Below are 13,844 nucleotides of genomic sequence, written 5' to 3'. Positions count from 1 at the left end.
GCCTGTCCTCTTGCAGTCAGGAGCCACCCTTGGTCTTTCTCTTTGTGCACCCTCAGGGTAAAGGACACAGTAGGGGCAGTGGTTAGTACCATACCTGGTTCCAGCACCAAACACTCAGATGGATCATTGATTTTACAGACGGTCCCAGTGCTGTAGATGGTACTCATTGTACTTAGCACAGTGCCCAGCTGCAAGTTAGATGCAAGACAGTCTGTTAGAAACCCACTCTGTTCAAAATAACAGCCAATTATGCTAATTCCTTAAGAGCTTGATTCAACACTTCACCCACCAGCTTAGCATTGAAGCATATGTTTAAGCTCAGTAGATTTTAATGAAAGAATTTGCCTAAATGCATTAGTGAACCAGACCTAGCTGGAGAAGACAGATAATCTCCCAAATATACGATGTAACCTACAGGTTCTGAATATCCAGTCAAACAGATCGCTGGATTTAATGAGCACTGACTGCCACAGGAAAGCTATCAATACACAGCAGCAATAAAACAATAAAAGTTTAGCAATGTGCTTCCATAAGCATGAACCCACATAAACTTCCTAGGGAGATCATGGCTTTGAATGTCACCAAAAAGGGCCCCTTCTGCAGATGCTGCCAGGCTGACTGTTGCTTGTGGTTTTAACATCACATCACATCACACTGATTGCATAAATCTGCTTATACATCATCACAGAGAAGTTATGGCTCATGTCTTGGCTCAGCTGAAGGCCAAAACTCATCTGAAATCATCTCAGAACCTATGCTACGTAGCTTTGGTTTTTTGGGTTTATTTTAATGTTTTCATGTTTTCATGCCTCAAGAAATATATGTACCATGTTTAGCTTTTCCTTTAGAACTATGCAATTTCTCATTTAGAGCTCTAAATCAGAACTATAAACAGCTGTCAGTGGGAGGGGTAGTTAGTGATTATCTTATCTCTGTCAGCATTAAAATGGTGCCCAGGGAAATTTTTGTATCCGTGAAGAATACCTAAATATTTCTATGGAATCCCATCAGATTCTACAAAAAGTCACTTTTCAAGAGAGAATCAACAACTTCAGCCTCAAAGGCCATTATCTAGGAAACTCTAAATATCTGAACAGGGAGGGTACTGAAGAAAATACCTCCTCAACTGAGACAGCATTACCACTAGTGCACTGTTGTGCTCCAAAATAAATATAAGTTTGTATGAACTGTAAGCATTCCCGCCAACGTAATGTGTCTTTCGAGAAACACATCTCATTTGGAGATACAAGAGATCCAGCCAATCTGCTGTTTTTCTTCTATGGTGGTTAGCACTGCTAGCACTTAGCAGAAAAATCTCGGGATCCTTCAATAATTAGGATTGTAGGATCCTGGACTGTAGGTTCCCATGACTCAATGCTATCTTTCAACTCGATCTCCAGCAAAATGAAACTAATTTGACTCTCAAGTGTTTGGTTATGATTGGCTATAAATCCCTTTTGAGTCTGCACAGCTGCTCACTCCAATTTCACATATAGTCATTATCCATACACCTACCTCTTACATGAACTTGCCAGTGCAAATGTCAAATCTCATTATGAATCTTGCTAAATCTTGTTGGCCTTCAGTGGCTTTCTGTGGAAGGAGGTCACCAACCCTCCCCAGTTTCAGGCATCCCAAGGTGCCCACTGCAACAAAACATCCTCTCTTTTTCACAGTTTGATAATGCACCACATGGACTTTTTTGACTTAATGGATGTCCTTTCACCCATCTCTTTCTGCTCACTGCCCTAGGTCTGGACTTCACCAAGCACTTACCATAGGTCCTTTTTATCTCTTATGACTAATCCTGTCATTTGTGCAAGGACAACTCTGAGGCACGCGCGTGTGTGCGTGTGCTTGAAATTCATTCCATGGCAAAACTGCTGACTTGAATGGCAATCAGCTTCCTAGTCCTGTATTCCTACAAACATCTAGAACAGGTACACTTCCCTATCACACACAGCATCATCGCAAGACAAGCAGAGTGGCAACAGCACCATGCTCTCACTTGAGGGTGTTGTGGGAGGCAGCTCAACTCACCCAACAAAAATGAGGTACATTCAGCAACTTACTCTGTTATATTTTTCTGGTGACAGCACAGATGATCCTCTGTCCTGGAGAATCTGGATCTGGAGCTTGATGAGGTTATCCTCAATGCTGTCTACTGGGAAGCTGCTGGCGTTCCTAGAGGCCTCGTCGTAAAATGCAGACCACTTGGCACTTGCCTCGTTCTGCAAGGGGTTCAAACAAACACTGAATTATTCCCTCCCAAAGAGTGCAGCAGCCCAATGTACTCAGTGGGCAAAAATATTACTTCTGTAGAGAACTTCATTTGTAGAGAATACTTCTGGATTGCAGATTGAGCACTTGCACTGCACAGCGAAATGGCTGGAGAGCTTTTTGACCTTGTTTTACTCACGCATCCAGATAACCATTTTTCTTTGGAAATAACAAAAAGCATGACTGTCTCCTCACACCTTGCTTGTTATAATTGATCCAGCATCACTTTTCTGTGTTCCCTGCTACTCTAAATCACCACCTATTCTTCCTTTAGTGCTTTTCTTTGCCCACCTGTGAGGAAACAAGAAAGGTCACAAACAGGTCGGTAACACAGATGTCGCTTCCCATTTTTGCTGCAGTAGCAGTGGCAGAGAAGCAGCCAACAGCAACAGCAGAAGATATTGATACTGAGTCTTTTCATTATCCAAATATCACTTTCTTCTGAAATATTGGTAAATAAATTTTTCTTTTATTTTATACTTGGGCATAGGAGGCTCTAGGCAATTGCCTAAATTGGGCATGCAAAACCTCAATATTTTATGAGACTGCTTTTACCACTGCTGCAATTATGCAGATACATGTGAAACTCCCACATTTCAGTGCACAAAGTAGCACCATAAGAGCATTATTTGGATTTGGGAATGTCTTATTCACCTTTTTCTAGTGTATTTGTACACAGTTTAGCACATCAGCACCCATTCCAAATGGCAACAAGAACAGTACTGATTGACCTGGGTCCTTCAGACAGTTTAATTGATTGTGCTTATTACCGATGCTTCCAGGTTGTGGAGAGGGCACCTGTAACACCCGTCCCTCCCTGCTGAGGAATTAGGAAACACAAATGTCATACTGTGGCTGAAGAGCTCTTTCAGTCACCTTTCACCCCTGTACAAACATACAGCAAGGCCAAGGCTTTTGCCAGGGCTGTGCCCGGGCTGTCCAACCCCAGGCGTGCCGTGTGTGCAGTACCCACTGTACCTGCTCTAGGCTCCAGCAGAGAGAAGCAGTGGCAGATGTAAGCCCTTGGCAGTCCTGTCCCTGGGTCTCCCCTGCCCATGCAGCCCCTCTGCAGGACAGCACCCACCACTGGGAGGTTTTCCAAACTCTCCCTTTCATGGGAGCATGCAAAGCTAAGTGGGCAAGAGCTTGATAAGCACCCAGAGGAAGAGCATCACTATGAAAATGTGTTCCTGAGCTCCTTCTCCTAAACAGGGACCAAGAGGTGCCTTAGGAGTGGCGGGGCAGAAGGGGGGGCTCTTTGGCTACAAAAGCCAGAGGAAAGAAGTTAACTTGTTGTCTGATATTTCCACAATTAGAGGAACTGGTTGGTAACTCAGAGGAATAGTTATAGGGTTTGTGACACGATCTACAAGGAAAATGGATGGAAAGGAGCCAGAAGAGACAGTATTCATTAACTCTCTTCCAGCAGAAAAGTAGAAGAGGAATCAGTGGGTTTCTCACCAGTGCTGCTGAAGAAATCAAACAAGAGAAAACATTCTCTCTGAGCAATGGACTAATTGGTTCTTATTGCTGGTATCTTCTCATGTATTTTATCATCATCTCATTAATGCTGGAAATACTATATGAGGCTTTCATTTTATGTGTATGGAAACGTTACAGTTTAAGCACCTGGTGCCTTGGAAAGCATTCCAGATTGACAATGATTAGTTATTTGAATTTCTTCCAGCAACCAATCTCCTTGCTTTAATTAAGAAATATGATAATTAAACCATGTTTCAATTAAGCTATATGACCACAAAGTGGAAGACAAGCCATTACGCAAAAATAGATGTACAGTGTTCAGCTTCATTTTTATGCCCTAAATTCTTTTCTCTAAAGCTTGAGTTAACTTTAAAATACACACAGCTACAAAATTCAAGGTGTTTTTGTGCTTTTTGAGAGGCTCTGAGCTCACAACATGCTGGGCTGAGGCATGGCAATATCAGTAACCAGCCAGGCCATAGATGCCTGCTCTCAAAAAGCCCTGTTCTTGCCTAGAGCTCCTGTTGTCTGGGAAAACCAGAGGCTGGTGTTGAAAAGCAAGAACTGTTTTGCAAGACAGTATAGGTATAAATGCCATGGTCCTTCCTGCAGATAGAAATTGACTTTCAAAACAATATACTAGACCACTGTACTACAAACTCCACTGCTGGCAATTTGTAGTCGATGATCTCGATTCATTTTTCCCAGTTTAATACCTCCAGGCAGCATAGCAACAGCCCTGACTATGAGAAGAGTGATGGAGGCAGGGGGAAAAGTCCCCCACTGGATAACTGGTGTGGACCACTATATAAACCCATCAGCAAACATTTAATAGAATACCTACATTCAGAAAATGTTTGCATATTCACTGAGAAGCAAACCAATTTCAGGACTAGAGAAGAGAGAGCGTTGGCTGTGCCACTAAAAAGCCCAGTGTAAATTCAGTCACATCTCTCTCCATTCAACACAGATTTTGGGAACGAACATGCATCCTTGCCTTTTCCCTCCACTCACTGGGGTGACTCCAAGTGATGGCTAGGGACAAGCCCAGGCTCCGACCATCCCTGTGCAGTGCAAAGGCAGTCCAGGTACCAACCCAAGGCTGTAGAGGCTGATAGTGGCCCAGGTACATCCAGTGGGGCATTGCTATGTTAAAGCAAGCCACTCTACCTCCTCAAACTAAACCACAGATATCAAGTAACACTATAATTTCAGCCAAGCTTGGTGGAACACCAGAATAAACCAGAAAGTAGCTGTCAGATTCCTAAGACAACAGTAAAACCCACGGGATGGAGCACTTACCATTTTCTTGGCATTCTCCTCAGTGATGTTGGTGTTGTAGTTCCATGAGGCAATGGAGCTCTCGTAGCTGATATTTTCTGCCATCCTGTTAAACTGTTCTAGAAAATTCTGGGCTTGCTGGTTGACATTCTGAGGGGTCACAGCAGTGATCAGACCACAGAGAAGCCAGAAGTGGACCAACATATTCATGTCCAGGCTGAGAACCTCTCAATGAAGTAGGTTTCCTCCGGTAAGCTTCTCTGTCAGCCTTTGTCTCATCAGCCTTCAAGCATGGCCAGCGTGAAGAAGAAAGGCTGAATCCAATTTGCTGGACCTTTTATAGGTTTTATTCCTTACAGGAGAGAAAGGAAAAAGTTTTTTATAAAAAGTCAAATAAACAAAAGTCAATTATTAACTTTGGAAAAACGTAATTACTCCTGCCTATTTTATGGCCTTCTTATAAAAGGCTTTTACTTTTGGTTAATGTTTCCCAACTGTGCTGTCAATGATACAGCTGATCACTTTATCTATAGCCTACCCGTTGTCTTTGGTAGCTCAGAATCTTTGAATCCTTTAACAGGTTGGTGATGAGCTGTAAAAATATTTAGAAACTTCACTGAAACACTAAGCCAAGAACCTTAATCCCCATGCAGGAAGAAACCCCAGTTAGCCTGAGATAGGGTAACTAGTTGCATGTTTAGGCCCAGGTTTTAAAAGGCTTTTCAAAGCCCAGGTGATTTGGAGAACAGACCTCATTTTCAAAGCAGTCAAGGCATATAAACCCAGAAATTTAAATGTGCTCACTTCACGGGATCACGTCTTGCATAGAGACCTAATCTGAACTATAAATCAACTGGATTTAAGTACTAAGGTGACTAAGACTACTAAAATGACTCCATCTTAAGATCTAAATACCTTTGCTAATCTAGCCAAGAACCTTGTGGTTACTGAAAATCAGTGGGAAAATCAATGCATGAATTAGCTCTGGAAATGCAGGTTGGGTTGAGCTTATTGATCAGACAGCACCTTAGTACTTTTTAAATTAGCCTATTTCTGCTCAGGATCACTTGGTTAGTTCTGTTTTGCATCTTGTGCAGGAGATTTTGAGATGCAACTCTGTAGCCACATCCGTGGGGTTGTTTTCCAACCAGAGCAGAGCTTCTCCAAAACCACTATGAGTCTGCCTACGTGGGAGCAACAGCAATCAGCCCCTTCATTGCCAAACCCTGGGAAAGGAGCTCCAGCCCTCACACCTACGATGGGCTGAACACAGGACAGCCTCAGCAGGGCCACCAGCCACAGACATCCCCAGCAAGCACAGCCAGAAAACACGGACCTTGAGGAAGCACCTTGCTTCAGTATCTTCTGGGATCCATGTCCTGTGGACAAGTGATCTCTGTCATCCATGTCCAATCCTCTAACAATCTTTTTCTTCAAGGGAAAATTAACAACATTCACTCAACCCTCTCCTAGAGATCATGTTCCCTAAATTGTTTGTTACTCTTCTTGGTACCATCCAGACTTGCCACATTTTGTGCTTCCTCAGCAATGGTGTCCACATCTGAACATAACTGAAACCTTATCAGTGACCAGTAGTGCAATCACTGGAGCATCTTCCACACTATTCCTCAGTGATACGCACCTTCTTTCTGGTGAGATTAGCCACCATCAACTCATATTCTAGTTGAAACCTTTCTGGTAGTGCTACTTGCCCAGCCATTCCCTTTTTTGTCTCTGTACATCTGGTTCTAGGGTGGCATTAATTACTGCATTTTGAATTTGTCTGGGCTGAAGTTCCATCACACTGATTTCAGACCACTTTTCAAAATTTTATGACTGTTTGGAACTGTGATCCTTCAAAGGACCTCCAGCTTCAGAATGCCTGCAAACCTGTTAACACATAGGTTTTCTCCTACATCCAGATCATATGGGAAACACTAAGGTCTAGGAGAGGTCTCACTTAAAATGACCCACCTTCTTGAATGAGAACCATGAAGCCTGTACTTAAGTAATTACATGCCTTCTGTGATTCTTGTCTTGCTCATCATTTCTCAATTTGCCAGTGAGACTGTTACCTGGCGAAATGTTGAAAGGTTCTTCTTGTGTTGTTGTTTTAGCTGTTGTATGTCAGAGCAGAGAGTTATGTCTATTATTACCTTGATATGATTTCTTTTTCAGTAGAGAACAGGGATTATGATAGCTCTTCAATTCTTTTATTTTCTTTTATTTTCTCTTCTATGGTGTCAAGTTAACTGCACAATCATTGAACCAGTACTTTTTAGGGTACTGAAACAGGGCTGGCTGAAGACAAAACGCCTTTTTACATGCAGGTGCTATTTATCCCCCCTTCACAGTGCTCTGGTGCCTTCCTCAGGGGCAGCTCTGATAGTTGTCACCTCCCTGCCATGATGCAGGAGTCACCTCTGCTCCTTGTCCAGTTTGCCACTGTCACATGCCCATGCACAGCTCTGAAACCACCAAGGGATGTCTGCAGGACCCAGGGGACCCTAAACAGTGGGATACTTGTGGAATACCTGAAGGGGAGAGAAGAGTGTCACCTCATTTCATATAGGGAGTGCATCTGCACCTGCATTTGAGTGTGTGTGCAAACGATGTGGTGAGCTGAAAACGTAACAGGCAGAGTCATGTTGAATTGTGCTGCAAATTTTTAGACCTATTTCTAAGTTCTTTTCTATTGCATATCTAAATGCAAACCTTGATATTATATCTGAGGAATAATACATAATAATAATAATCAATTACATTCCACCTTTCTTGCCATTGCCTTTACACAAGAGAAAAAAATCAAGATGTGAGATTAGCACAAAGTTGTTTTGAAAAATAGTGTTACAACAGTGAGGAGTCACTGGACTCCACAAATATCAAACTTTCATGGATGGATTTGTTCCCATTAGGCAAACATATGGGAGACCACTGGATACATAGGATCATAGAATCCTAGAATATCCCGACTTGGAAGGGACCCACAAGGATCATCCAAGTCCAACTCCTGGCCCTGCACAGGACACCCCAAGAGTCACACCATGTGCCTGAGAGCATTGTTCAAATGCTTCTTGAACTCTGTCAGGCTTGGTGCTGTGACCACTTCCCTGGGTAGCCTGTTCTGGTGCCCAACCACCCTCTGGAGTGAGTGTGTCAGCCTTACTACCATGGCAGGCTTTCTGCAGGGTGGCCGGGCTCAGCTGACAGTGATTTATGTTGCTCAAGATGGTGGTGGCCATCCATTCTTGGATGAGCTGGGAGTATTTCTTGGGGTGGACCTTCATGCTGGTCCAGAAAGCTGGTGAGAGCATGGAGACAATTTGTGCCACAGCAAAAAGGAAAGAGTAAACAGCTGAGAAAGGAAAGTATCTTGAGCCTTTTCAGGAAATTCAAACCTCCAGCCAGGGCAGCAAGGCAGAAGCCAATGGATTTGGGTGATAGAAGAAGAGCAACTGGGAGTTTAAACCTGATCTCAACCAAATATGTTATCAAATGAGGTGGCAACCAGCCTGCTTTCCTTGGAGCAAAGCAACTCAGCTTGCCGCCGTTACAGAACAAAGGCTGCATGTAACCTGATGTGCTAATACAGGTTCCTTCTCCTCCAGTGTGCCAGTCCTCCCCTCCACCCCCTGGGCTGCAGCGTGAGTCGTGGCTCCCAGCTCCTACCTGATACTCCCAGTCCCGTCCCCAGGGTCCGAGTTGTCTGACATCTGCTTAGATTGCTGCCCACCAACGTTCATGCATACCCTGCCTCTGTTCGAGCAGTTTTCTGCCTCATCACTCATGTTGGCTAAGCTGTGCTATGAAACTAGGACTGCAATAACAGAGAATTGCATTTCGGACATGCCTCAATAAGAAACCTCTGTGTTGTGTATTGGGCACCACACACCCTTAAAATGACTTAAAATACCATTATCAGGCCATTTTTTTTCCACACGGCAGCACTGTTTAAGCTCTCTGCTACACTATGTCATTCTGCCTAGCGCATAAAGGACAGACATAAGCATTACTCAGTGACCAGTTTGTGAAGAGGGGCTCTGAAGGGCTGTGGCTGCACAGCCTGGAGCATCCCCAGGGAAGATGAGCTGCCGTGGGACAGCCACCCCACTGCCTGCACAGTGCTGCAGCTGCCCCGCTCTCTGCCACTGCTCTGCCGCTTGCCAAAGAGCAGCGTACATCAGTTAAATACCTGGCAAATCCTTGCTCTGAGGACTCCCGTAAAGTGGCTTTATGGAGGCAGTGGACAGCCCAGGGGCGGCTTCAGCCCCTCCACACATCTCCCTACAGCAGTGCTGGGAGAGGGGCCGTGCTGCCCCAGCTGCACCTGGGCATCACTGGGGGGCAATCCCCGATCCTCTCACTCTTTCTCGTGCTTCAAACTGGGGGCTGGGCAAATAGTCCTTTTAATCCCCCGAACAGCCTTTTTCCCACATGATTAACTCTTCTGCATGCGTGACATCCGCCTTTTCTCGGATGAAAGCCCTCCTGCCAGTGCTGGGACTGGGGAGCTGGCTCCCTGGCTCACCAGCTGCCCTCAGCCCATGCATCAGGGGCTTTCCTGCTGGGAACACTCCTACGAGAGGAGACTTTCATGAGATCCTTGTGTCCGATCTCTAGGTAGGGAGTGGAGCTGTGTGGAAGCAAGGAGGGTGGATATCTCTACTCTACAGACAGGCACAGCCTGTCCTGCTCGACATCTGAGCCACCAGGGATGAGCTCCCATGGAAAAGGCATGTACCAGCAGACAGTCTCAGCTAGAGCATCAGCAGTTTGGGCTCAGCTGGCTCTTCCTTTGCAGGAACAACAAAGGGCAGATGAGTGGCTGGTCAGATTAATTCTCTGTTGCCCAGCATGAATGGAGATCAAGGCGGCAAGTGCAGAGCACAGAGACTCTACTCCTGCTGCCCCACTCAGGACATCCACCTCAGAGGGGAGAAGGGAAGGGAGGTTTCCACTTGGCTGGCACCCACCTCCTGCAGCTGGTTCAACCACACAGCCATATCCCAGTGACGTCCTGGAGCAGGGAGGGGTTTGTATCCCACTGGTCCGAGGCTGGGGCCAGTGCCTTTGACAACAAATCCGTACCTCTCCATAACCTCCTGTTCCAAGGCAGGCTGATCCACTCCCTGTTTTTCAGACAGAAAAGCTGTCACTTCCACACAACAACTTTGCACTCAAAGGTTGCGAACAGGCTGGTGGCTGTTTTCCAAGTCACAGTGCTCAGCATCATCAAGGGAGAAAGTGCCCTGCAGGCAAGGGCAAGCCTCTCATCTGAAGACAACATCAGGAGCTGTGTAAAGATGCTGTCAGCTGCCTGAAGCATTAGGAAACCAAAGTGGTTTTGCAAGGTTTAGGAGAAAGCTTTGAAGCTGAATGATTTTCAGGAAGGTGATGGGTGTACAAACTGGCAGGTTAAATTAGGATATCATGAAGTGTTATTTTTGAAGGCTACAGTCAAAATCAAGACCATGTTGAGAAGGCAGAGGAGAGGCAACAACTCAGGGGCATGGTGTTCTGTATTCCTTACACCTTGTCTATTACAAAAAGCCACCTTGCCCCACTAGTGAAGGGAAGGGTATTGATCCTGTGAAACATGGCTTTTCATCCAGGCAACCCACATTTCTCATTTCAGTTTTACTAAGGTGGGAGTGAGCAGTCTCAGTTCATTTACAGTGACCATGTGTTCGCACATCAGCACCTGCAAAGTTGTTTAGATACAATGTCATAAAGAATATTAGTCCAAGGTCTAAAATTCCTGTTGGTCCACAACTGATAAAAGCTACATACTGTAATTTGTAGCAATTAGAATTTAAATTATAGGAGAGAGGCAGAAGCTGATGGAGAGATAATGCCGGCTCACTCTTGCAGTTTCTCTGAAATTAAATGTTTTCCATTTAGCCATTACTGTAGCTGGTAAGATGCTTTGATACCTTCAAATTGCGACCTCTAAGGGAAAGGGAAACACAGTAGGAAGGAAGAGGACAGACTAGCAAAATCAAACTTTACCTTTTGATCTTAGGTCAAATTCAGTTCCTACTGAACCTGCTGACTTTACTCAGAACAAAGTCGAATTTGTGCTATAAAGGTGGAATTCCTCTGAACTGATGCAAACATCAATCCAGCCACAAAATATCCAGTTAAAATGCAAGTCTATTATGCTAAGTGCATTCACAGTGCTTAATGTATTCATAAAACTGAACATATTGACATATTTCTGCTGGCAAGTGTGTACCACTCATCACTGTCAATGTACTTTAGCTTTATGTGATTTGAAAACTAGCAAGTTCAGTCCATGAAATTAGGCGTATCTAACTGCAAATTTTTCATTAGCAATTGTCTGTTAGTGTAGGAAGCTGTGGTGTCATTTTGTTGCACACATCCCTTCTTGCATGCCACATTAAAAGGAAAAAAAACCATGAGAGGCCAAAAGGATCTACTTGTAGAAAGTCAAGCACAGATTACTCATTGTGGACAGCTGGTCACTGCATTTTCCATAAAAACTAGACATATTTAAAACAGCTCATTTCATGAGTCACAGGTCATTACACTGATGAACTGACCAAATTTCTGAGGGTATCTGAGCCTCAGAAATTTGGTCAGTTTAAGAGTATATAGAATCACAGACTCCTACTTTTCACTGAGTTATTCCTTGTCTTTGTTGTGCTTCTGCCCTTAGCTTGAAAGTAATTGCTTTTGTTTTCCCACATGTGGGAGCTTACACATGAAAAACCCTTCTGTCAAGATGTGATAACATTCCTTGCTCTGTCAAAACTGATGCCCAGTTCTTGAAAAAAAATATCAAACCAGAAGCTCTTGTGCTAAAACTGTGATTTGTGTTAATTTGGGAATTATTTCATTCTCACAGTGATGAAGCAACAAGAGTTGAATCCTGCCCTGAGGCTCCTTGTGCCCACTTCACCCTTCTCTTTTGTGAACAACAGCAGAAACAACAGACTGGCTTTCCTCAAAATGTAGAACAAAGGTGGCCCTTTATGAAGGCACAGCCAGGAAAGGGTTATCCATGAAGACCAATGTGACAGAAGCAAACGTTGTACCCAGACAGGGAAATGGGTGTATACAGTCTGCACAAGGCCCATGAGGTCACCCCTCCAGGCTCTTCAGCACCAGCAGAGCCCCAGGAGAATACTGGGTGCAGTTGTGAGTACCAGGCTTCAAGGTAGGCTGACAGGGAGATGCTTAGGGGTAAATACCACAGACAGACTCTGTCGAGACTTTGTGCACTGTCCTGGAAGAGAAGAGGCAAATGCTGCTGTGACAGAACAAGCTTCAGTGTAGTTTTTTTCCACACAGAGTAAGCATTAGTTTGCAGGACAGAGTGAATAGCTTTCCTTAAAGCAAGTGACAGAATAGCATGAGTAAGGACTTCAGCATCTGCCCACAGTTTGCAATATTCCCTAAATAAATATTGATAAACAAGGACTACTAATTTCATTTACAATACCAGTCTGTGGTTGGTACAACTCTGAAGGTTGTGCACAGCAAATGGTTGTGGCACCACTAATGTCGTCCCTAATTTAAAGAGGGCACTGCAGAGTTCCCAGTGTTCTTCAGCACTCTAAATGTGTAGCTAATAACTGACAGCATAAACAACTTACTTATGCATGATTTGTGCTCATTCTAGCTTAGACATCAGTGCTCCCTCTCAAGTAAACTGAACAGAACAGTAACGTCCCTTCTGAAATGTCAGCTTGCTGGGGATGTGGAGCTAGTGATAAACGTTGCAGATTTTCTTAAATCAGAACTTCTCTGGGTTTATTGCTTCATTTCATTGAATTTTCCTTTCTCCTCTCTTTTCTCAAACACAGCTCTTGTAAACGAAACAGTTCAGTCTCGAGCACACCATGTACCATTTTCAAAATTCATTGGCACAGCACAAACGTAACTTAAAGCAGAAGCAACTCATTTTTTAGGAAGCAATTCCCCTTATAGTCTATATTGCTTATTACTCACTCTCCTGTTTGTTATCAGGTGTTGCATGGTAGGTGGTTTAGAGGAAAAAAAAGGTGAAAGTACATAAAAAATATCTTGGCCACATCCTCCAGGGATATACATTGTCATCGTACCATTTGCAGGCTCCAGAGACAGGCTTTACCAAATAAAAGTGCTCTTTTTTTCTAATATGATCCTGCTGCACAGACTAGAGATTTATTTCTTCCGTACAGCACTATGCCCTTGATTAACCTCATTCGTGGTATCTATTTCAGTGAAAGAGCTAATACCAACACTGACTTCAAAGTGTTGCTAAGTGTAGTATCTGCCCGTTCATGTATCATTTGCTTCTCTCAAGCCATTTTCTGTCAGCAGAGAGTAAGCAAGATGTATGCTCTGGGTGAATCCCACATCATCATTAGCAGAAAATTACGCCAAACTGCTGTAAAGTAATTATGCAGCTATGAGGTGAGCTGGGAGGAAGACAGTGATTAAATACTTACCTCAGAGTCAGCCCACATTGCATAATGTTTTGCTCAGAGGCTTTCAATCTATTTTCAAGTTGCTAGCCAGTGCCATGGGCTGAACAGGACCTTCATTCAGGCCTTGAGAAGTATGCTCAGATAAGCTTGGCCCTTTTTCATCTCAAGTGAATTTTATTTCTATATCATATAGTACAATACAGGATAACAGTAAATCTTACTGGGTAGCTCGAGGTTACTCTTGCATCACTAAGCTGTTCTCACTGAAATCTTTCACAGGTTCTTGCAGAGGTGCTGCAGTTACAACGATCCATTGTGGTTGCACTGAGATGTGGCTATCTGTCATAGAAAGGATGTGAAAAGTGT

At 44.0% G+C, this 13,844-nt stretch overlaps 1 protein-coding gene across 2 annotated transcripts in view; it reads right to left on the bottom strand.

Annotated features, from left to right (window-relative positions):
• Positions 1 to 13,530, bottom strand: part of ACE2 (angiotensin I converting enzyme 2) — a 33,210-nt gene extending 19,680 nt beyond the window's left edge. For both annotated transcript variants that reach the window (XM_027639017.1, XM_027639027.1), the window contains exons 1-4: positions 13,500 to 13,530; positions 5,065 to 5,395; positions 2,073 to 2,231; positions 95 to 188 (exon numbers count right to left, since the gene is read on the bottom strand). In XM_027639017.1, coding sequence (XP_027494818.1) covers positions 95 to 188; positions 2,073 to 2,231; positions 5,065 to 5,253 — 442 coding nt within the window. In that variant the 5' untranslated portion in view covers positions 5,254 to 5,395; positions 13,500 to 13,530. The remainder of the gene's footprint in view (positions 1 to 94; positions 189 to 2,072; positions 2,232 to 5,064; positions 5,396 to 13,499) is intronic.
• Between the last annotated feature and the right edge of the window lie 314 nt (positions 13,531 to 13,844).

Source organism: Corapipo altera, unplaced genomic scaffold, assembly GCF_003945725.1.
Source record: "Corapipo altera isolate COAL_440 unplaced genomic scaffold, ASM394572v1 0, whole genome shotgun sequence".
Taxonomy (NCBI): domain Eukaryota; kingdom Metazoa; phylum Chordata; class Aves; order Passeriformes; family Pipridae; genus Corapipo; species Corapipo altera.
Note: the sequence above shows the minus strand (reverse complement) of the source record. Positions and strands in the feature narration are given on the sequence as shown.